This window comes from Calidris pugnax, unplaced genomic scaffold (genome assembly GCF_001431845.1).
Source record: "Calidris pugnax isolate Ruff unplaced genomic scaffold, ASM143184v1 scaffold39, whole genome shotgun sequence".
In the NCBI taxonomy this organism is placed as follows: domain Eukaryota; kingdom Metazoa; phylum Chordata; class Aves; order Charadriiformes; family Scolopacidae; genus Calidris; species Calidris pugnax.
This window is the reverse complement of record NW_015090828.1, coordinates 2,922,888-2,947,991: the sequence shown is the minus strand read 5'-3', so window position 1 is coordinate 2,947,991 and position 25,104 is coordinate 2,922,888. Positions and strand designations below refer to the sequence as shown.

At 38.9% G+C, this 25,104-nt stretch overlaps 1 protein-coding gene across 9 annotated transcripts in view; it reads left to right on the top strand.

Annotated features, from left to right (window-relative positions):
• The window catches only part of LDB3 (LIM domain binding 3), a 119,118-nt gene that overhangs the window by 24,857 nt on the left and 69,157 nt on the right, over nt 1-25,104 (top strand). For all 9 annotated transcript variants that reach the window (XM_014940367.1, XM_014940373.1, XM_014940370.1 and 6 more), the window contains exon 3: nt 15,067-15,218. In XM_014940367.1, coding sequence (XP_014795853.1) covers nt 15,067-15,218 — 152 coding nt within the window. The remainder of the gene's footprint in view (nt 1-15,066; nt 15,219-25,104) is intronic.

Below are 25,104 nucleotides of genomic sequence, written 5' to 3'. Positions count from 1 at the left end.
CCATAATCCTTAGCTTTACTTCAATACTTGTAAAACCAACAGAGATTAAAATAAAACTGTAGTGGGAATAAAAGAGCTCTTAGAACCGTATTGTAAATTAAAGGCATGTTTTCCAAATGTTATTTGAGAAGAAATTTTTGATGTTTTTCCTGAGGTGAAATGCATGCTCTGACTTACCACTGCCAGGCAGCTCTGCAGTTATTTGTGGAGCTACAAAACAGTTAACAGAAGAACTGAAATATTTGTGCTGAAGAGAGTAACTTCATGCTAAGTAATGGGGAATTGGGACCATAATTTTTCGCTGTGCTACGGCTTTTTTTCTAATGTGTTGACAGACAGGACAGAAAAATAAAATCTCAAGAGACAGGAGTTCTCTAGTCCCCCAAGCAAACCAACTGGGGACAGGAGGAGTATGCACAATGGGATTCATTTTCTGCATGAGACTGCTTAACTCGCTGACTTCCACAACAGCTTGATTCACACCTTACTTGGGGAAGGTACTTGTAATCACGCTGTTTCAAAAGCTGTTAATCTTAGAGCAGTTCTGCACTTTGCCCTTCCTTTTTTAGCAGGATTTAACCACTTTTGATATTCAGACTTTCAGCTCTCTGTTCTGGTGGTTTTTTTTTTTCTGAGGGCTGATTATCAGTGTACCTTCTAATACAAGCACAAGACTTCCTAATTACACACTGATATAGCATAAACCGTGTGCAACCTTCTTGTCAGTCTTTACATAAGATGGGCATGACTTTGTGTCATATCTGAGCTGCAGCCAGCAAGAGCTTAGCTTGACAGCCTAGTGATTTTTCCCTCTGGACTATCGCATTGCACATTCTTACAGGGTCATGCATGATAAAAAAGGATAAGGGGCCTCCAAAGAGACGTGACTGATACCTTATTGTCTGTGGAGCTTTTTACCTCTGCACTATCACTGCACATCTCTTCACAGAGGCTGTGACAGATGTTAGAATTATTGCCTAGACTACAGGGCAGAGTAGCATAGAGCTTGAAATCCGTGCTTTCGTGTCAATTCTGTCGGTCTGTGGTGTTCACACAGGGCAGCAGAGTAGATGAGATGATGTTAGATGTTTTGAAGTGGAGAGCGAAGACAGTGTTTTCTTCTTCTCTGACATAGCCAGAATCTTGTAAAATAAATTTTTTCTTTTTCTTACATTACAGTTTCTCCTTTTTCTCTATTTATTTTTGTATTAGGAACTCATTTTAATACCTGGATGATTTCTTTGTAGCGGTCTTCTGTATCATTTACCCAAAATACAGCTTGATGACTAGTTTGTTACTCTGTGAAACGTCTATTTTCAATACGTGTATTACCCTGAGGTACAGGGCCAGGGAAGGTCTGAGCCCCGTTATGTGAGGCACTGTGCATCGATGGAAGTGAGATCTCAGTGTCTCATTGTTTGAAACTGGACAACTTCCTCAAATTTCTGACCTGTCTCTTCATCAGAGAAGATAGGTAGCTAGATAAAGCTATTAACAAAACCACAGAATTTCTCTGTGTGTTTGACTCATATAGCTTTTTGACTCATAGCTTTAAAATCAGCTACTGTTTATGCTTATTATTTCCCTCTGCAGCCTCAGAAGTCTCTCAAATTTTGTAATAAAATTTTGCTGGTAAAATGTTATTTCCAGTAGTGACTCAATGTTAAGACTGAATAATAGGAGTCTTTTTCCAGTTCTGACTTTGGATAGCTGTTGAAGAATAGTGTCATTATGAAATGGTTGCTTTCTAGATATAGGATAAGAGGTTAATGTCACTATGTGGAATAGAAATTACTTTTACTTGAACTCATTTTAATACCTGGATTAAAATAAGTATGCTGGACTCATTGGTATGATCTGGAATTGTGAAGAAGCTCTTTTCTGAGGATTTTATGTAGGACATACACAGGAAATGGAAGCAGAAGGTAGAGGGTGAATTTCTTTCAATCCTGGAAAGCATACAAAAAGACAGAGTGGAAGGTCATTCAGAAGAAAATGCCTGTCACCAGCTGAGAGAACCAGCTGGACATAATCTGTGACACTATATAAGATATATCTAGTAAAAGTTTGGGAGCATCTTCAGACTTTATTAGGCAGCTACATGTAAAATGCATATGTTGCTCCCATATCATGTACATATGTAATCTTACAGTCTCTTGCAAAGCTGTATAATTCTATATATAGAGGACCCATCCTAGGATAAAAAGAGATTACTAATACAGCTCCATTTGGCATTTCTGTCTGCCCCAGGAATCTCCCCAGCTGCCCAATAACCATCCAAGCATTCTTAATTTGAGTTTATTTCCGCTTCTTAGTATCTGAAGTAAAAGCCTCCTGTTATTAAATAGGTGCATATTCACTTTGAGAAATGTTTTCTGCTGCCATTGCAGTTGGCATAGGCTTGATGTAGAGCATATCAAAATTCCATCACTGACAGTTTTTAAATATTTTCTCTGTAAACATGATTCATGAGACTAAGCAATGTTATTGAACAAGATGCTGTGAGAGAAGGAAGGACATAAAAAAAAAAAAAGGAAATGGATGAAAAATAACTAGGGAAGGTGAGAGCCAGTTATCCACTAAGTAATGTCTTGATTTAAGATGTTTTAGAGAAACGTGGCCAAGATCAAACTGACAACATATTAAAACTCCAAAACGCCTACAGATTTTGTTTGCATGTGGGTGTACAGCTCTGAAAAATATTACTGTAAATATAACTCTGCCTAGAACAGAGAACTTTCATAATTCCATCAGTCATAATTGGCTGGATCTCAGATTTGCATGTTGGTATTAGGGAATACATCAATCTTCTTTAAAGACATCTCTGTTTTATGCCATCCAAAATGTCACTTTAATTTAGCCATTCAAATGCTTGCTTGATGACAAAATAGAGTGATGAAGCTCATTGTCCTGCAGTTTAGCTAAGTCCTCATTTGAGATCAAAGTGGAGGGTTAACTTTTTTCTATGTGTTCCTTTCATTCCTCATTTATATCAGGCAAGTAATGGTTTTAGTAGCAGCAGGAATCCCTATTAAAGTAACTGTCATATTTTGTCATCTACACAATTCATTGTTTAGCAATTCATTTGATGCCAGATGAAGGAAAAAAGACAAACTGGGCACAGAAAGGCAGACCACCTTAGACTTTCTGAAATTCTTTCTTGGTCAAACAACAGCTTTCCTGCTGCCTCTTCCAAACTAATTATTTTGACATGCTTCACTGCAGAAGTTACAGTGTCTAACGTAGCCAAGGAAAACACTTGTTAAGCCAAATTCTGAACTTGATTGCATTCCTTCCATGGACTTAAATAGATGTCCTGTGAACATTTATTCCATAACAGACTATGCAATCAGATTATTGTGATTAGTGTATTTACTGTGCACCAGGAGAGGAAAAGACCTAATTTGGACATGCAGAATTTTGAAACTCAGTGTGGCTAGGTGTGGAGCTCATTACAACCTCTGCTTCTAGTGCTTATGAGAAAGATATCTGCAGTTATCAAGGAAGGAATGAAAGATAAAAGTACCGCTTTGAAATGGAAGTGGAGCACTTTGCAGAATAATTCTCTTATACCCAAGGTATGCGTAAGTTACACAGCTTGATGATCCATAAGGAGCTGTGCTCTGAATCAAGGATGAATGAGTATCTTAAACTCAGGATCAGAACCACAGTCATCTAGATAAAGCCTAGTGGAATATAGCAAGCAGACTATTGATGATTTTCACACATAATTTATGCACCAACCCTTTGTTACCTAAGAATGTTTATTAGATAGGAACATGTAAGCCCTTTTTTAAAATCTATGGTAAGCTCAAACCACTGAGCACACTGCCAAACTGGTAGAAATCTTTATGATCCTCTGTTACTTTCCTTTCAAGTATAGTTAACTACCTGGAAGAAACAGGAAGGTACAGAGGAATGTGAGTTGGAGGAGTATATACAGACAGCATGCTTCAAGGCCCTACCTGAAATACTCTCTTAAAACCTGGGCACTCTGGAAGAATAATCCTGCCTTAGCCTGGTGCTGCTTACACCCGTGAATGCTGAACACCAGATCTAGATGAGATAAAACAGGAGAGAAGCAGAGTAACCAAAAAGGAATTGGCAGAAACATTGCTTCCCAGGTTAATGGGGGAAAGTATCACTAACCAGCAGTATCAGTATCACAGGTACATCTGCAGGCTGTGTTACATTTTTGGTTAGCCAGAAGGTGTTCATTCACAATTGATGGTTGCCCGCTTTGCTATCTGTAATTAAAACAATTGAGATTTTCATTGAGCCCTCTGGAAAGTAGTAAGAAATGAAGTTGAAGAATTTATGAGGATGGGATACATCTTAGCATTCCTGGTGCAAACTGAAAGCTGTCTAACCTTCACCTGTTGATGACCAGGGTGAGCAGCTCAGCAGGTGAAAAGGTGTCCACAGTAGTATGTCTGCTGGATAGGAAATGCTGATCAGGCTTCTCTTCCTGCCTTGGTACCTTCTTTCAAGTGCCAGTTACTGGTCATAGTCTTTGCACATTGGAACCCCTACATGTGCTTGGTAACTCCTCGTGGAATTCAAAACCTGTCATCAGAGACAACAGATCAGTCTATCCACAAGGGAGTGCTGCTCTGGGCACCTAAAAGACTGGTGGGTGAATGTTGACAAAGTAGGTAACATATCTGGTATTACTGCTGGCAAGGGGTCCAAATGTCATCATTATCACAACAAAAACTAAAGAAGTTCTTCTGTGAATGTCGAAAAGTTTCTGGTTTTCCTATTGTGGAAGTAGTTCTATTTTTGTAACAGTGAGTATTGGGAATATGCTGCTGAGTGGAATGGTCAAGTAAACATGCTTTACAATTTTAGAGAACTCTAGAGGGACTGGGAGTTTGAATAAATAATTTTCCATCTGATAAAAAAAAAACCCACCACCAAACCAAAAACCCAGTAGCTTATCCGAAGATAATTGAGGCTACTTGAACTACGCACCCTTCTGAATTAGGAGTCATGAGATCACAGGCCTTTATCTGGAATGGAAATTCCCCAAGAACAGCTTTCCTTGTCATGGTTGGGTATTTTTGAGACAAGTTTCAGCCTAAAACTTGGGCATAAAAATAGAAGACATGGTGCAATGAAGGCGAGTTCGGATCCTCAGACACAGGTCAGTTCAAATCAAGGGCCATTTGCCATAGCCAAATTAGTAGTAACTAGCTGAGGTCATTCATTTCATAAAGCTCTATCTAAATAACCTACTTCTAGGTCAGCTTATGGCTTCTCAAATTTATGGGACATTCTTGGTAAAAACCTTAATTCAGCGCACCCTTATTAATATTGCATTTTCTTAACTTGGCAGTATTCTCATTTGTACCTTTCAGGATGTGTTGGCTCATAAACAATATTGATGTTTAATGAAGACTTTCTGTAAATTTTCAGGACATAAGATCCTTGTCTTTTCTGTAATGTTTTGTAAAAAAATTTTACTTTGGATTCTCCCTAGGAAATGGTGTAGGTTGGGGAGGGAAGCTGATGAAGCAGTACTCTGGGGAAAAGAAGACTATCGGTCCACATTACCCTTGTGTGTAGCAAATCTATCTGGTGTGACTTTCTGACCAGAGATTAAACAAGCCTGTGAGCTCTAGATTAATGTAGAGGCCCACTCTGTCATTGCTTATTTGGCCTCCCGTTTCATCACAAGCTTGATGGTGGGTAGGGGAGAGAAGTCAAATAGGTAAACTTAACGGTCACCAAACCTACCCATGTTGCATTAGTAGTCGAACAAAAATCACTGTCTCTTTCTCAATAAATGATACTTTCTCCATCTTACTGATTTTATTTTTTTTTGAGTCTGAAATAGCCTTTAGCTACAGGCAGTACTAGTATGTTAAAACATTTCATTTCTATTATTTCATTTTGTCTGTAAACAGGAAGCCATTGTAAAATCACATTAAAACTGGTTATTGTAGAGTATGTGGAAAATAGTATATAGAAAAAAAACCAAAAAACCACACATCTTGAAACTTTTCCATTTAATACTACTACGTGCCATGAAGCCACTATGAGATGTGTGGGAAGGTACTCAACTACATTTATGCAATAGAGGATTATAAAGTTGATGGATGTAAAATTCTCTTAGAGAGATGCTTTTACCTTGAGAAAACCACGTATGTCACTGGCTTGTAATTTGTCAAATAAGATCTGGGGAGTTTATTATACTCTGCAAGTTTAAGTGGGAAATTTTTGAAAATTCCTGTACCCACCACTACAATGGGTTAAAACACCCAAAATAAAGCATTGGTGCCATCGCTCTATAAATAAAGGTCAGTCCTTGTCCTCAGCAATAGCCATAGCCCTCCGTAGTCAAGACAAAGAGGAGGTAAAACAAACTGCTTCCTTTTTTAAAATTCAGATTGTGTTGCTTTTCATTATTATTTTGTCAGTCTTCTCTTCACAATCTTCAACATAGCAGGTTTTCCCTTTTAGATCTGAGATTATATCAACATGTTCCAATAATTTCCTGTTAACCAAATGTGGTTCTAGTGGCTTCGCAAGGGAAGAGGCATTTCTGTTTGACTGAAAAGCTGGGTGAACAAAGCTTAAGCTGTTACGTTTTAACAGGTTAAAGAAACATCCTCAGTCTCTACAACTTCCCTTGCTTCTTGAAACACCTAGCAGTTAACATACCTGTTAAATGTGTCAAGACTGTATTTTACCTGCTACATCTTTAAACTGCCAAGGATCCTGCTGGGATACCTGGCAGGATGTCATGTTATGCGCTAAACGTGATACAGCATATTACAGAAGAAATTTGCATTGCACCTCCTCAGGAGAACTTTGCTTCTGTTCTTTTTTATTGACTTGGATCTTGAAAGGAGTCCTTAGCTCTCTGAAGTTTGAAGCTTGTGCTTGTGTTTATTCTCTCACAGAGCATGGATGAATGATACAGGTACAAAACAGTTATTCTTGTGGATAAGGAGAGCGTTTAGTGAGTAATTGATGCTAACTAGTGGATGGTTAGTGCTGGGCCATCCAATTGAAACAAATTCACTTTGGGCAATATGGCCTCCTAAAACCTTAGATGAAAAAATAATGGCATGATACTGAGTGTAGTTCCTGCAAATTTAGTTCTGATTCAGCATCTCTGCACTGTGGACATGTGCTAAATTTTGTCTTCTTTTATACAGATGCCTTTCTGTGTGTACTATACTGTTCTAGCATCTGTAGGCAAAGCATGGGGTTGAATGCTACATATTTCTGCTTTAGAGTCAGGACTGCTCTTTGCTGTGTCAAACCAGCAGCTCATGTTTTAGTGATTAGAGGAAGAATTACTCCCCTGGTATTCTGGTGGCCAGGAACAAAAAGAACTCAATAAACAAATGCACATTTAAAGAACAGTTAAACATAAGCCTGCATGGATGTAATAAGCACTCTAATTTATAAACACACAGGAGCAAAACAGTCACTTATACATCAGTCAAATCTGTGCTGGAACCTCAGGACTTAACTCAAAGTCAAAGCTATTTTGAGTTGCTTAATAACAGAAGGGGCTGCAGGCCACTAACCGCCAAACTGAGACTCCCGGTATTGTCTCAAATGCCCTTTTAGTCAGGCTTATTGTTGTTTCACCGATCAAAAGCACTTCAAGGTTATAAAGCATTGTGGTCTTACTTATATACAATGAAATGCATTAAGCAGATTGAACTTGATTGAAAAAAAGAAAATCTTACCATAGTGGCAATAGCAAAAGACATAAACCTCCCAGTTTATTGCTAATGCTTGTAGGGGGAGACAAGACAAATTGTGTTTGCATGAGGAGGTCAAAAAAAACTGCACAGAATGTAGAATTCAAGAAATGGATAGCTGTGAAAATGTGAAAGGCCATATTGATAACTGAGATCTGTCTACTTGAAACACAAATATCCCATCTTATAAAACTGCCTTAAAATGAATTAAGATTTAAAAAATAGAAGTAAGGGAGAGGAAGGGGAACATTTGAAGAAACTTGGTGGTTCTGATCCTGCAAGCACTTAGAAGCTGAGCACAGCTTTGCTGCAGGGAGTTGTCCTGTGGCAGTTGACAGAACTGCTCACACACACACGGGGCTGCCAGAATACTAAGGATCAGTACCTCAGTTATATTCTCAGTATTGACTTGCATTAAGGTTATTAAACACGTTGATAGTAAAGAAGAATTTACTTGTTCCTTAAAAACTGTTGTTGTAACAAAACAATCAATGTCTATTATTATATCACTTGCCTCTCTGCTTCCATTTCATTTCTGCAAGATACAAAACACACACTATCTTGGCACAGTACCTGATGCTAACTGAGAATAGACTGGATAGATCTAACAGCTATTTTTGGATGAAGATTGGGAGAAGAGAGATTACTATTAGTCGCATCGTACAACATTTAGAGAGCTGCATAGTCTTCTAGCTATGCCAACACATCTTGTTAAAAAGCCACATCCACATTTTTACTGTTATCTGTATAGTTAGTGTAAACAAGTCGTGCTGCTAGCAGGGTAACTGACAAACTCCAAAATATTTCCTTTTTTTATTTGTTAACAAAGGTTTGAAAATTATTCAATCAGATAACATGAAGTTGAGGCAGGGAACAGAATGATCTTCCTTCTAACCAGGGACAGGAGCATTCACATTCAGTCTCAAAAACTCCCCCAAAGCCTTGCCTAGGGCAATGCCCCAAGCGTTGCCTACAGGCTTCCTTTTATTTCCCAGCTGAAAATCTTTTACATTTGACTTATTTTCATCACCTGGGTCTATTTAGTTTGGCAAAAGGACTCACTGTCTGTCTTCTTCCTTGAAGAGCCTATATATTGTGCTTGAACAGCAGCTTTGTAGAGGTGTTAAGCAGAAGGAATGTTTCTGGTGTTAGCTGAGGTGGTATCATTCCAGCATGGCCTGGCGTACCCGAGCCTGAGGTAAGCCAGGGAGCTCAAGTGCCGATAGCCCTCCTGCTCTGGCAGTACAGATTTTGGCACAGGATGTCCTGAATTGTAAGTGCTTTGCTGTCTGTCTCCCAAAATCTCTGTCCTGCTCTGGCGTCGTGGCTCCGAGTACCCAAGAGAGGTAGATTAAAGCTATTTTAGGTGTTCTCACATGTATTGTAATCTCCCTCCCTAACCACAGATGAAGCAAAGCCTGAGAGGCCACTTCAGAGTGTCTCTGCAGCTTGCCAGCTCAGCTCTCTTTGATATAAATGGAAGCTCTTCAAGGTGTCAGTGGCACATTTTGCAGATGCCCTGAGTGTTCATTGAAGGCAGGTTTTGTTGTCTTGTTAAAAACAAAAACCAAAAAAAAAAGCAACAACCAAAAAAAAACAGGAAAAAAAGAAGCCTACTAGTAAATTCAAAACAATGAGACTTTTTCTTTAAGAAAATGGTAGCTGCAAAAAGGGAATTTTCTTTAGGTTTGCTTAGTGATACGTGCAAGACTTTTCATTTCCGGTTTCCTACAGTCCTCTGTCTTTAATCGGTCTTGCTCAGCTCTCCCATCTGACACTGAAAGGTATAAAAGCCATCATCAAAGACAGTGGGATGTTTGCTTTATGGTGTAGGTTATCGAGGTTTTCTTTTTTTGTTTCTGTTTTATGCCTTCTGGCAATGTGTGGAATGAAATGTTGGATTTCTGCCTGATGACTTATCCCAGTGGGTTTTATTCCTTTTCTTTGCTGTTTTTTCTTGTCCAGAATTGTCTTCTATTTTCTAAGAAACCCCTTGATTTTCCCTTTGGAGCTGTTGCATGTTTATTGTGGGAATAGCGATGGAAAGTGTCTCATTTAGGAAACAATAATATAAATTTCCTCAGTTCCTTGTTCACAGTGGGAGAGGAACTGATGTCTCCAGTCTAGAGATAACTACCTGGATTCATATGAGCGTTCACCAGCTCAGCACAACTGTTCTGTGGTGGGATTTCAAAACATGTCTCTCCTCCTTTCAGGATGTCATGCTCCTATGTGCAAAACAAGGAAGTTCTGCTGCTGCTCCCAGACATTGTGAACCTTGGTGCTTAAAAATCCAAGAAGGTTTGCTGGAAGCATCTTTACAAAAACCCACTTGCAAAAATTTAAAATTAAGATTTTAATGCTGTTTTCTCCATAAAGGAAACAGATTTTATTTTCTAGTGATCCTTAGTGTCTATTCCTTTTCTTGTAATGATATGTGATAGTCTCTGGTAACTGATAGCTTATGTCCTGCCTCTGATTTCTAGCCTTTCTGACTGTTGTTGATTTTGGAGTTGGGGTCAGGAGGGTGTCAGGCGTAGCTCAAGTCCTGGAAAAAGGAGAGGCCCTGGCTAATGCTGCAAGCTACCATATTAACACCTTCTCAGTTGTATAGGCTTCCCTGTGTATTTTTGTCTGCCTTGTAAATTAGGAGTTCCTTGGGGTAGGAAAGCTATGTCCATCCATCTGTTTATGCAAGCATTCTTGTTAGTATTTTAACACTCAGGCACTCAAATGCTGCCTGATCCCTATCTGTCCCCCATTTGGAGTGAAACTGAGAGGCCTTGGATGGGGACACATGCTCTTCTCAAGGTGGTGCAGCAGCTGCACTTTGTACACTGCCTCCCAGAGCTCCTGCTAAGTAGTAGTTGCTCTGAACCCAGTGCAGACTCATTTTTTAGGGCACAGCTGTCACTGTTGTACTATATATTCACCCAGTGTACCCAGACCTATTCACAACAGAGCGTAGTAAGAATTCTCCATAGTGCATTGAAAGCAACATGTGATACTTCTAGCCTGCCCACTTGCCTTAAGCTGGGGATATTGGAAGTCAGATTTCTGCCTTGAAGGAAATTTGTGAGGGCTGAAAATTCAGATCTCTGAAGCAGCAAGTGCTCATCTGCTTTTCTGAGAGGTGAAAGATGCTTGGCTTTTCAAGATGAAGTCCGTGCTTAGGCTTGAGGCGCTAAAGAAACACTATTAAAATTAAATCTGTCAATGGTACCCTGGCTTGGATTTTGTAAATCAATTGACAGAAATAGCTATACCTGAATTTCTGGTGAGCATCTCAGTGTAGCCTTAAATAAAGGCATTTGCAATACGTAGGATCTGAAAGGTATGTTGTAATCCAGAACAAATGAGTCAAGGCTATTACAAAGGTTTTTTGAAATAGTTCTATCTATATCTTACCCAGAGATGTTTTAAGAAAAAAGCATTGGTGGTCAAATTGGAGAAAATGCGTATTTGGGCTAGGCAGAACTATATTTCTCTACTTTTGTTACTTCTGTTAATAGAAGAGAGGCTGAGATGAGAGTAAACTAGAACTTACTGTGTAGACAGATCTGGGTTTGCAGTCTAATTCCAAGGGTCAATTAACATTCACTCTTCATTTAAAAATATTTTTTAAAACCTTTTTAAATAGAAACTAATCCCCAAAGATTTCATAAAGACACAGTGAGATCTTCTCTGTTTGTGATTATATTTAGTAAAATTTTAGTGGATCAGAGATGAATTTTCAAAGGAAAATAGCAACAGATAAACACTTTGCATTCCATTCCTTTCTGCTGGATCTTTAAAAATGGGAACAAGATAGTCTTGAATGTGCCTTGACACTCCAGATCTGGCTGCCCTATATCTCCATCTGTACACTGGTATTTTGTCCCCACCAATTACTGACTGTTCTCAATGTCTACTGTAAATGCATGCTGTGTATGTTCACTTGAAAGTCTCACAGAGAAGCCTGTTATCTCCTAACTAAAATAGGTGGAATTTTGTACTTTGATTTATATGGATTATACATCCAGACTTCGATAATACCTTCTATATAAAGCTCTACAGAACCAAATAATCTACATAGCATGCTCTTAGCCACTCAGAAGACTGGGGGAAGAAGTAGTTCTTTCCTGATTCTTATTATGCTTCTGAATTACAGGTACAATAAACTAGATCCATCTTTCATACTTGTGAGTCTTGCTGTCTATGGAGCTAGGATAAGCTGAATTTTAGAGGTAAAGTGACATCAGTGGAGTGCTGGCTCCTGAAATGGGAATTGGAAAAGTAGAGCTGTGTGAAGGAATCCAGCCCAGAATTTGTTACCATTATACTTAGCTGAAGAGATGAATGCAATTCCTTTCAATTTCCTTTTCAAATAAAGGAACACTGACTGGTAAGCTATGGTTGAGACCATTTCCTTATCTTTCACAGTATAGTTCTCCTGTAGCTCTTTGCCTCAGAAAGGGTGTTGCAATGGCGATAGTTAGAAATACATATAAATTACTAATTCAAAGTTACCCGGGATTTTTTCATTGTTAGATTCTTCTGATAAATATATTTTTGTTTAGGTAGTATTTTCTAAAAGTGTTAGGCAGAAAATACCCCACTAGAAAGGGAAATCAGGTCACTTGTTATAACCATCCCCTCCCTCTAAATTTGACTCTAATTCTAGGACAGTTGTATTTACCCGATGTATCTTTATTTTAAGATACAACATTTAAATTTGGGGCTACCAAAAGCAGAAATAAGAGAAGCTGAGAGGGAAATGAGTATGTTACAGCATCTTAAACTAGATCCCAGATCTAGACTTCTTTATACTTTCTGTGGAAACTCTGCTTTTCCAGGCTTATTTTGTTTGAAGCATCACTGGGGAGTGGAAAGAGAGATGTATGTGTTAAATAGGAATTCCCAAATTAGGGCAGAAATTTAACTTTCAGTAACCAGGTTGATGTTCAAAAACTAGTCTTTGTTCTTGATGAGCAAAAAGGGAGTTCCCAGCACTGGGAACCAACTGACTGGAGGTATCAGCATCACACAGTTAACGTCTTGGGGCAAGAAATGGCATGTTTTGCAAGGAGGTAGAAAGTGGTGTCTTAGAAAAGGGATGCGTGAAGATGATTTATTACAAAATCTTTATGAAGAAGGCTCAAGCCTTGGTGAATGACTTGACTGGCAAACAGTTTTTGTTAATAGAGAAAAAGGATAAATTGAGAAAGACTTGAAGTGTCCTACTTGATGAATTCAAGTCTTACGGACTGTTCTATCTGAGTTTGGATTTTTTCACATTTTGCCTTTTCCTGACTTCTTATTTTATTGCAGATTTTGTTGCTTGACATATTTGGGGGACTGAGCAGGGAAGGGTCTTTCAGTAACCATATAAGTACATGCGGGTATGCAAATAATCCGTATTCTTTATAGACTTCTGCATTCTGTGTGCTTTGCACAGTGCAAGTCAATGAAATGCATGGCAGCTAATGTTTGTATAATAGGTTAGGAAAACTATGCTTGTAATATGAATCTCTTGTTTCCACTAATCTCTTTCTATGAGGGTGCATTAAGCTAGAGAATAAAACTCCATCACTGAAACTACCATGAAGTATTTCTCCCAATCCTCAGTTCCTTAACAACAGAAAAATCCATCAGGGAATGGCCCTGCCGATATCAGTCAACTCTACTTTGCATGAGAACATTGTATCTCTGCCTGCCCTTCACTCCGAAAACAGAACTCTTATTGATTTTCTCTCTAATGAAAAGGTATAGAAAGCAGTCTCTTCCAGTCAGATCAGTTCTGGGATGTTATTTAAGTGCCTAATTCTAAAGTAATCTCTGTTTTTAGTGTCTGAATATTTCCAGTACCCTGTTCTAACGCCCTGATACTGGAGCTTGTGTTCTAGTAAATTGACAACTCCCATTGCCAGACTAAGTTGCCAATTAATCTGGAGTCTCAATACTAAACGCCTTTAAGGGAGTGTTAAGAAAGGTTGTTGTTTTTTTCTTTTTTTCCTCTTTGTCTTTACCAGTCTTTGTCTTACACAAACAAGCAGTCCAGGGAGTTGTTTTAGAAGGGCTTTTTTGTTTTGAAGTGTTTTGAGATCATATTAGGGAAGGCAGGTTAAGGAATTTCACTTCACACTTGATGAGGAAAGATGTTTGGATTTGGGTTGGCCTTTGGTTTCCTTTGGTTTCCTTAGTTCCACAGTGTCAGCCTGGCTGAATTCAGAGGGGAGTTCTTGGCTCATAATTAGACACATCTTTCTTTTATGTTCACAGTGCTGAAGGAACAAGGTTTTTGACAGCAGCCTGTCTTGTACTATTTTGGATTATCCTTGGGGTTTTTCAGAAGTGAAAAATTTAAGGGAGTACCTAAAAATAAGAGCAAAGACCTATAGCTTATTTCCATACCTTTTAATTACCGAGTGCTCAAAGCAGAGGACAACTCTGATGTGCTCGCTACAATTTGTCTGCCTGATGGTATATGAAAGTTCTTCTGTTTTAGTTGGAATTCCCTAATGGAGGCAAGTTTCATAAGGAGCTGTACTGTTTCAATGTCATCTGGATGCAAGCTGAGAGGACTGTGTGAAATTGAGGTCAGGATACCTTCCATTTGGAGAAGATGCAGTTCACGGGGCATCTGGAGCTAACAAAGTGTGATGCCATAGTGAACCACCAGAATTTCTGAGCTGTTGTCTCAATAGCTGGGGTTGTAGTTGAAGTATTGTGGCTTCTTACTTCTAAAAGTGCTGGTCTGTCTTTGGAGTGTCAGGGCCAACAAGTTAATGATGTAGTAATCTGTCTTGGTAATGGGGCTACAGTTGTATGTGGGTAAGGTTAAGCAGAATGATTTCCTATAAAGCTCACTATAAAAGAAGCAAAGCATGTCCAAGGCCCCTCACGCACATTCATTTTCTGTCCGCTCAATATAATGAATTAATTTGGGAAAAATGGCTTTTAGGAGGAAAAATACAATAAAATCATGCAGTAAATATTGGCTCATTAGTTTTCCACTTCTGAGTAATGTCTCACTATACTACTCCAATATAAATAATGATAATTATCCCCTTGAGGAGGAGATAATACATGTAAGGGAACCACTACGTCGGGCTTAACCTTTCAAAACGGAAGTTACAAGTAGATGTTGTCCTGGACCTTTGCAGAAATATGAGTTAATTTCGAGTTTGTTTAATTTCCATAAATTATGTTGTTCCACCCATACAATAATAGATACAGCTAGTGTTGTGTCTATTGCTGTATCTATTCCTCATTATAATTCTGAGCAAGTTCTCTATAAGTACTTTGTGTACAAAATGCCTTATTCCAATATAACTTTTTTTTTTTTTCTTTTCCCACGCAGATCACCCCTGGCAGCAAGGCAGCACAGTCACAGATGAACCAAGGGGACCTTGTGGTAGCTATTGATGGAGTCAACACTGACAGCATGACCCACTTAGAGGCCCAGAACAAGATCAAGTCAGCCAGCCACAACTTGAGCCTCACTCTTCAGAAGTATGTTGATATAAGTTAACGTTTTTGCATTCCTAAGGGATTCCTCTGAAACTCATGTCTAAGGGATATAAGTGTTTTATCTCTGTCTGTTAGATTTATTTGAAGTGCTCATGGCACAGATATGAGATGGAAAGCTAAAATCTGCTCTGATTCTTTAAAATAAGATGGATTCTTATAGAAGCCAGTACGGTTGATTCGTTGAGTGTATCTGTGTTGAATGTAGCCTGAATTGAAGGCAGATGTAATCCCATATCCACTCAAGCTTCTGTTAGAAAATAAATCCAACAGTGATGGTTCTTTTTCTTATTGCCATGTGGACAACACACAGTTTTGTTTGTTTAGTTTGTGAACAACTATTCTAGAAGAAATGACTGTTGTAACAAGTGTTAGATTTGCATGGGAGGAACCTGTCATTCATAGGGTGAATAATCACAGCAGGCTGAGAATTTTTGTTAATGGTCTGGCATGCGTGAGTTAGTTTCAAAGTGGCCTCTCTGCATCTGACAAAATAAGAAAGGTGTAGCCTGAGTGCAGGAAAGGAATTCAGTAGAACATGGAGAGAGCAGATCATAGAGATGTGGTAGAAGTTGTCTTGCCATTGAGAGAACAGAGTCTCTTCAAATAACAGGTCTCTTACTTTTCCTGGTTACTGTTACTTCCAAGGAAAGTTGTTCTCAAGTCAGATAACCTTGCACAGAGGTTTTCCATAATAGTTGCATTAATATTTAAAGCTCCATAATTATATAAGGCAAAATAACTGCTATTTTATTGCATTGTGGAGAAAATAGCCTTTAAATAGGCTAGACAAAGACTGCTATAGAAAGCAGGTCGTAATGTGGAAATGCAATTTTCTGAGAATATACCAGAAAAACTCATACGTGGATGTACAGTAGAGCTAAGCAGTGTCAGGAACAGACTAGCACCTAAGAGAAAGAGATTTTTAGCTGAGCTTTCCAAGACAGAGCAGGCTGCTCTAAAGCAAAATGTATGGCTGAATTTCCCACGTGGCTTTGTAACTCTCAAGTTTGTCTTTAAGTGGGTGTTCCAGATAATTTATGAAATAAATGCACAAAGTAGAAAGATGCTAACAAAATTGCAGCCTAATTGTTAGCTTCTGTGAGAACATTGGGTAAATTTATGTATTTCCTGGAAATGTATAACACATATTTCCTAGAAAAGAGTTTAAATTAAAGATTTCCAGATGTTCCAGATTTTCTCAAAGAAGAAACTTTCAGATTTTTCTCAAAGGGTGTGGCCTAGCTGTTTCAATGAGTGCAAGGGAGGTAGGGAGATGCATGGAATAGTTTCTGTCCCTTGTATGATGTGCATGTGTGTCTCTAGTGTGTTTAGGCAAGACTTTCAGCCAAAACTAAAAAGAGACCAGGAGTGCAATCCTAAATGTACTGAAATGGGTCATATATCAGAATCCAGAAGAAAATGGTCTTCCAAAGTTGTTGAGGGAAGATGGGGCACTACCTTGATGCATGTGGTTGAATTATTATCCTATGGCCCACTCCAGCTTCTTTTTGCTCCATTCTAATGAATGCTAGTGATATTATGAATATATGTATGATATCTTTTTAAAAAATATTTACATTTTTCTGATTTATCTTGTAATTTAAAGTTAAGGAAAATCCTTTCTGATCATTTTTTATATAACTTATGTCCGCTTTTTTATTGGACCATTGTGTTTTTACATTGACACAAAATGTTTCTTATTGTGCTTTGGCTTGTTACACATTTTGAGTTAATTTTCCTGAATATTGGACCTAAAAAGTGGTACACAAGATGCCTCTATGGCCTGGCATTTAAAACTACAAACCATCGCTTCTCCTTCCACACAGAGGAAGGGTTCACAAATCTGTGACTAACAAAACCAGATTATCCTAATACATATCACACATGCGAGTCACTTAAAACAGTAATTTTGATCAAGAGAATCAGGCTGGGATATTTCGTGTGAGTAATTGTTGTGCTTTTATACTTGCTGACCTCTAAATTACAGCAGCAGCAACTGTGGTGGTCACATCATTTAAAAAAACAGAAGTGTTTTACAGCATCCAGGACAGGTTGCTCATTGTTTAATGATTGAAGTAATTGTTAGTTTTTCTTTAAGTATTTTCAGACTACTAAAGCTTTATTCATTGTGGTTTGCATTATTCTTTTTCCACATACTTCTAGTGGAAATATCATTGTTTATTGCTTTCTTGCTCTACCTATTGTTCATTTTATTTTTCTAAGGCTTGCCTTGTTTCTTGGTTCCAAAACAATAGTATGTCATTCAGGTAATCAACTTATGTGGATAATAAATAGCCAAAGTAAGCAATAATGGAGTGTTCCACAGACTGAAATATGCTTGCATAGATAATAATGTAGATGGGTTAAGATACATTTTGAAAAGAAGAAAAAGGGTATAAAATTATATGAAATACATTTCAGCACAAATAGGTCAGGCAGCTTTTTTCTTAGCGAGTGAGAACTTTAAAAGATGATGCTTTTGCTCTAAACTTATACGATTCTTAGAATCTCATCTTCAGTATGACAATTGCTTTTTGATGTGAACTATTAGTTTGCATTGGTGACCCGTTCAGCCTTACTAGAGTTATAGGGGAAAAACAAATGACAAAGACTGAAAAGTAATTTTCTTTTTTATCTGGGTATTGTTTCTTAAATGATTAGGGGGTATTCAAAAAGTTGTGCTCAGAGGCATTAAGCTGGATTTCACTTTGCACAATTCAGTATTTGTACAAGCTAAACCCTATCAGCATGTGATCTCAGCCAGCTGACGTGTGCATAGAACCCTGGTAAAGATCCAGTATCCCAAGTCTTGAACAAAAGTCGTTTCCACAGTATTCAGGAAGTTAGATTAACTTCCTTTTTCCTAGGCACAAATGGGCTAATTTACCTAAGTACAAAAAGATTGTGTTAGTTTAGTTACCTGCCCAAAATTTACAATGAAATAAGCTTTCTTTCAACAAAAATGATTTTACAAAGGTTGTATTGGTGACAAGAATAGTTAACGTGAAAAGTATGGGAGCAGTCTCTAGTGGTAGTAATTTTCAACCAAATAAGAACATACAGGAGAAAGGCAAAATCTCCTGGGACTTGGTTACCAGGAAAATGACTGTGCTAAGAGACCACTTTTACTTTTTTAGACATGGCTTGCAGCAATGAAACTGGAGTGGAGTGTTCTACTACTATGGAAAAACAAAGCTAGTTTCCATAAAGATCATAGAGATGGGTATGCTCAGTTATCTAATTTGCATAAAAGTTTGGAAACATTGTAAATCCTTTCAAATGGAAAGGGAATATATGTGCATTAGGAAATTGACTGTTGTGATGGGAAAACTTAAGCCCTACATTTTGATGATCTTGGACATTGATGAGAGGTAGTCACGTGGCTCTACAGAATATGTTTCAAGGTCATGCAATGCCTTACCAGGCAATCTGTGGCTTGGTTTCGCTGTTGCAGCACTGGAAGTAGAAGTGAACTTGCTTGTTTAGTCTATAAGGCCATGGAAGAAGCAGTGGAACGTGAAATCTAGACATAAATGCTCCGAGACAGAAAGCTTTTTATTTTTCTAATGGCTCTTGACTCTCAAGAGCGATGGCCTTTCCTTTTATTGATCCTGGCCATGAAGGTTTCATGAGCATTGTTTATGACCTGACAGTTCAGACAGTGTTTGCTGCTACTCACTTTTATTATTGCACTTAAGTTCCCTGTGGGGTTTCTCTTTCAGGGTGGGGAACTGGTTATTTTTTATTTGGCTGTCAAGAAAAGCTGTACATGGTGTCACCAGTTGTGCAGGACATCAAATTGCAAGACATCAAATGTAGCAGAAGGGAAGCGTTAAGAATGCCCATTCGTACTTGCCTGCCTAAACAATGAGGGTCTGCACTTCTCTGGCTCTACAAACTTAGTTTTCCTTCAAGAACCATCAATCTGCACTGTTCAAGGTACCCTCACATCGCTCTTCAAGGAGTGCTTAGTGCGCAGTGCTGGCCTGGCTGGAATTCACTATGTTTCAGTCCTGTAGATATCCCATTATGGGTTCAGGAATTTGTGGATGTCAAGTTTTTTTCTGACAGCTTCCTTCCTGAAACTCCCTGTTAATTTTTTTGTTATCACCTCACCAATGTTATGTTTTCACCTGAAACCACAAAATGAGGATGGAAGTCTCACCAGCTATGCCAGAGGTTTGATCAGGCAGCCAGAACTTGTCTTGTTACTGGCTTGAGTGAATCACTGCATTTTCTAGCTGCTCATTTTCAATGTCTTGGCTGCCTCCTTCTCCAGAGCTGCTTTTGGGAAGGTATAGGATGCAAGTGGCAGGTAATTGAAATATTTGGTCCATTCCGGGAAGAAGAGACTTGTGATCCAGGGGTATGGAAAGTGGGGACCCTACAGGCCAGCTCTGCTTCCTTCAGTTTATTCTGAAGTTAATTCTCTTTTGCTGAAGAGAGCAGCAGTGAGGGGAGAAGGAAAGATATTTCTTTGGCACCGTGCACTATTACCCAGCAGAACTCCATGAAGCATGATAGAATTCAGGTAATCAGGGCTGACAGATACTGATATAGATGCAGCTCATTCCTTAGAACATACATTAATCTAGATGTACTGAGGGAGGTTGGTGCTAGTTCTGCTACACAGTGCTATGGAAGGCTACGATCATACTCTACAATGACCTGGGTTGTGGTGGAAAAAGACATTGCTTTGCTTTTAATCTTTTTGTGACCTACTGGAGTTTAGTCCTCAGTCATTTTTCAGTATCAGTTTCTAATGAGTTACTTGAGCTACACAGCTGCACCCAGGCATTTTAATTCTGGGGCAGTCAAAGTTCATCTTTAACTGGCTGGCTGGCTCTGCCACAGAGATTGGACCATAAACTTATTGTCCTACAGTATTCAGTCACAGGTGAAAAACCAAATGCATGCAAAATCTATTTTTATTTCATATGAATGGGTTTCTTTTTTAAATTCACAGTAAATGCAATGCATGAGAGTGCAGTATTATTTGTCAACACGTTTCACTGGGGCATCCACAACATCCATTTGATCTTAACTCAAGGAATCTGATCAGCCTCCTTGGAAAGGATTCACCAAATGTACTGGCTTAGTTTTGGAAAGTGCTGTAACATGAGTGCTCCTCATTCTGCTGGCACAAACATTCCTGTGACACTCTAAGACGCCTGCCTTGGCGTCACCCTGTGCTGCCCTGTTGACACAACCTGCCCCTCCCGGGACGTGCCAGTGATGCTACCATTCACTTCCAGACAGTCACATTTGACTCTTTTGCTGGAAAATCCTGAGCTGAATAATCCTTTTCTCTGGCGAAAGAGAAAGTGTCAGAGGCAAAGCTATGAGAGACTTATGGTAAATATTTAATAGCTTTCCTTTTTTGTGCAGCACCAAAAGATGGCTGATCCTGCAGTATTTATTTCAGGCGTACTATAAATAAAGCATGTGGTGACAGCAGACTGCAAGCAGGGGGAATTCAGTGGTTATTGTAAACTGCTTTCTTTTGTCTGAAGCTGTGAATAGTAACCAATTCTGTGCATGTTTTAGGTCTGCTGGTGGGCACGTTTTAAATCAGGATGAGAGCTAGGCTGTGTTTATGCTCAGAAGAATTAGAAGAGGGTATCTATCCCAGTTTAAGAGTAAATTAAAACTATATAAACAATATTGATGAAAGCATGATTTGACATAGTAGTACTCAAACTATTCTGTAGAAACATTTCCTAAAAGCATTGTAGAACATGATTAGTAAAAACAAATAGAAAATTAAAATACGGATTTGAAATTTTTTTCCCTTATTTGCACGATGCCATTACATTTATTAGAGTAATGATATTTTCATTCAGGGGCTGCTTACGTATTAGAGGTAGAATCTGAACCCATCTGAATGTGACTTTTTTTTTTTTTTTTTTTAAAGGAACACTAATGCTAGTGATAATTTGCTAGTGTTCATGTTCAGCATTGTGAATATGTCTCCTGAAATCCATTCTTGGCATGACTAAGATTTTCCTGGTTGCCCCTGCCTTTCTGACTGCAATCTTAAACCTATGGAAACTGAATGCCCGGTTCCAAATGGCTGCTCCTTGGGTGAGGCTGCAGCAACACTTTTACACTCAGGAGTCCCACCTGGGTCTCAGTAGCTACCATAGCAGCACTTAAAAGTTTAGGGAACAAGGTCCATATCAAGCCTTCAGTAGGGATCTCTGAATTACTGGGTGCAGAAGTGAGATGGTTGTAACCATTTCAGACTGGATTAAGGATATGAATGTTTAAATATGCTGATATCATTCACAGCAGGATTTAAAGTTTAAACTAAGAAATTCCTGGCTAAATATCAGAAAGGAATAAATTTAAAGCTGGTGCAATGTTAGATATTCCATGTGATGTTCACTGGAATAATTATGTTCTAGACCGGACCAAGTGCTGAGGTGTGTGACCATGTGGACAGTCTGTGTTGGAGCTCTGCCAGATTCACTCAGTGAGCACCTTAGTCTGTAAATAACTGCATGGACCTTTATTCAGGAGAGGTATTACAAAAATCTACCTTTGGAAAGATAAGAAAAGCCGAGTAGTCAAATGGCTGCTTATGTGCTTTACTGAATCACAGCTTGTATAAATTCAAAATTTTAATCAGATTAGTAGAAAAAGTAGAGGAACGCTACTCTTGGATGTGATGTGTGATACTAGTTAGTTTATTTTGCTTAAACATGTAACTTTTCAGAGCCATCTGCTTCCAATAGCCAAGGTTTCCTCCACAAACTGATGATAATGCTATATGCTCAAAGCATTTAAAAAGACATATTGAACTAGTGGATTAAGGAAACTGCCATGTATTGCTGAGAGGTCCTCCCTCACTGCTTGTGAAATAGAGGTGAATCCAACTGCATGCCCAGTTGTCTCTCTGTGCAGGTATGGGAGGACAGTAGGATTTGTTAATAGATGTCAAGGCTAGGATTTGGACAGGGCTGTGAGTTAGTGTCTTTGGGTAGTAATATTTAATGCTGTTAAAATTAATGAGCAGCTTATTCCATGGAAAATGAAATAAAATATCAATGTCAGTCACTGCAATAAACGTATTCCTTACATGAGGAGTTTAATTGAGTGGACTGCTATTTACACTCACTGCATAAAGTGTCCTTGTTAGTTTTAGAAAAGAGCCTGGAAACTGTGGATATATGCCAAGGCTTTTAAAGGGCACCGAAGTTTTCATTACAACAAGATTCTACTTAGGGATTAGAACTGTTCTCAGAGTGCACATCACTTTTTTTTCCGCCAAATACCAGCTTAGAGGTGAGGTTAAAAAATCATCGTGTTATTTGGCTAAGAAATATTCTCTGGATGAGCTGAAGATAATCTCCATGTGCATCCTTTCATATATTGCACTCACCATGGAAAGGTCAAGATGGGTGTCACGGGCACATCTCACCAGAGTCAATGGGCTGACACAACTTACTAAATACATATGACAGTTGTAATCTTTCAGACAAACAGTTTGTGGTTGCATTCTGCAATGAGGAAATCAATATGTTACCCAAAATGTTACAGTAGACAGGAAGGTCACAATGGGACCTTTTCTTATTGATTAACATTGATTAGCTTAAGCACGGTCATGTCAAAATGTAAATAACACACTTGAAGCTAATTGGAATGGATGATACAGTGTTTTTAAGAAGTGGAACGGGGAATCGTTCAATCAGGTAAAATACTAAGGTGTTACTAGATCAATCTTGTAATGCATTTTTTGTGCATGTGATATTTGTAGTTTCCTTTCAATCCTTTTTACTGTGGTGTTTCTTGCCCACCAGCCACTATAAAAGCTGTCAAGCCTCATTCTTTTTTTCAAATCTTAATCATTGCTGGTCCCATTGTTTCTTACAGTGAGAGCAGAGATACACCAAGGTCTGCTTTGCCTGGCTTACAGGCATCTTCAGGGGTTGGCCACCTCTTTGTGTCTGTGCTCTCCCTGGCCGGTGTCTGTTGCCCTGTGCCATTTCTGCATTACTGTAATAAGGGCTTCAAACAGTACTTGAGCACCTCAAAAGGAAACAAATTATTTTGACAAGTCCTGGCTAACTTTCTTGACTTAGCAGTCTTAAGACATGGAGTCATGTTTCCAGTAGAAGTCTCTCAGATACAGGCATTAATGGAAAGTTCATTGAAGTGTTTTAGCTTGGAAACAGAAAAAGTGAAGGCCTAAATGAAGTGGGCTGTAGTTAAGATCTAATTATCCATGCTCACTTATTTTTCTCTCCTGTATATGTCAATTAGAAATGCTCTAAAAGCCATGTGGCGCACTGTAAGGTCCACATCCCAAGTAAGAGGAATTACAGGAAAATCAGCTAAGTAAATATTTTGACATTGACAGCTTCAGGAAACTAAAGGAAGTAGTTTGTGGTCAGGATGCTCAAAGTATCCCGAGTTAGGCTTTTGGTTTTAGAAAATGTTGAGTGGCAAGGGGAAAATAGATGACTTCTGCATAGTATTAAAAATCTGTTTGGATTTGGACAGCACTTGAATTCTTCTGTATGAACAGAAGGAAGTTACAAAGCTTTATTTTATTCTTTTGTGAATAATCATATCTTTGAAGTTTCGTTGTGATTCCCTGATCCTGGAGCTAGCTCTTTAGGGTGATGCGCTACAGCAGTCCCCAGTGCTGCTCTGAAACCTGCACCTGAATGACTTTCACCCTTAAGGAAGCTGTTAAGAATCCAAGAGTTGCAGGACTGTGGTGGAGCCTCATGACACTTGAATGGGGGTCGTCTAAGTCTTGCTAGACCTTGCTATGTGCGTTGGGTGAGTGGCTGGCATGTGCCCAGCATTCAGCCCTAGTACTCGTTGGAGAACCAACACACAGAGCAGAGCTGCAGGGATATGGCAGAGCCTCCCCACTTGCCCATAGGAGCTGCTGGGATGGAGGAATTGTAGCTTTGGTATCGAGTCAACTAAGAGGAGAAGGAGGCATCGGTAGCCAGTTGCTCCATTCAGGAGGGAGCAGGCTGGAGGGCAGAATGTGGGGCAGTTCAAAAAAGAAAGCATTTTGCATAGCAGGAGGGAGAGGAAGCGTTAAGAAAATGCAACAGGCACTGTACAGATGCCACAAAGTTGAAAGGGTCAGAGACCAGGAGAGTAGAATTTGCTTCTCCAACATTTTTTAATACGTACTCCTATTCAAAAAACTCAGCTCTATGCATACTGTCTCCAGTTCCCTTCCTTTCCTTCCTTTCACAGAAATCTTCAAGGCTTCTTTCCCTTTATATCCCATAATGTTTGTGGCTGCCCCTGACTCAGATCCCTTCCAAGGGAAAATGGGCATTACATACTTTCAAACAAATTCTTTCATAGACTTTTTTGAGAGCAGCTTCCCTTTAGGTTGGTGCCATTTATGCATAAGAAGTTTTTGTCCATATAGTGCTGTGGGTATGAACATTAGGTCTAGAAAGCATAATTGCCTGTCTTGCAATCTGAGTGCAGCACAATACAGGGAAATAATTAACAAATCAGTCACCCGGCCAAATGCTAGTATTTGCATTTGCCATTGATATAGAGAGGGCAAAACTGCTGATGGAAATACTTTTCAATTTTATTGCAGGCACAGAGGATATCCTGAGAGAGGGAAAGTAGGTCTCATCCTAGCCCCAAAGTGATGGCAGTTATATTTGAAGTACTATGACACGTTCAGGGTTTTGTCTTTGTGATTCCCATTGGAATCACCAAGACTGTTTTCTGATGCCTCATGGCTGGGCTTAGAGAATTAAGCCATGGTATCACCAGACTCAAGATTCTCTGTGCAAGACTTACCAACAAGAAGAAGCTTCTGTTTGGCTACTTAATTCACTGTTTAGCTGAAGATTTAACTGACACATTACTGATC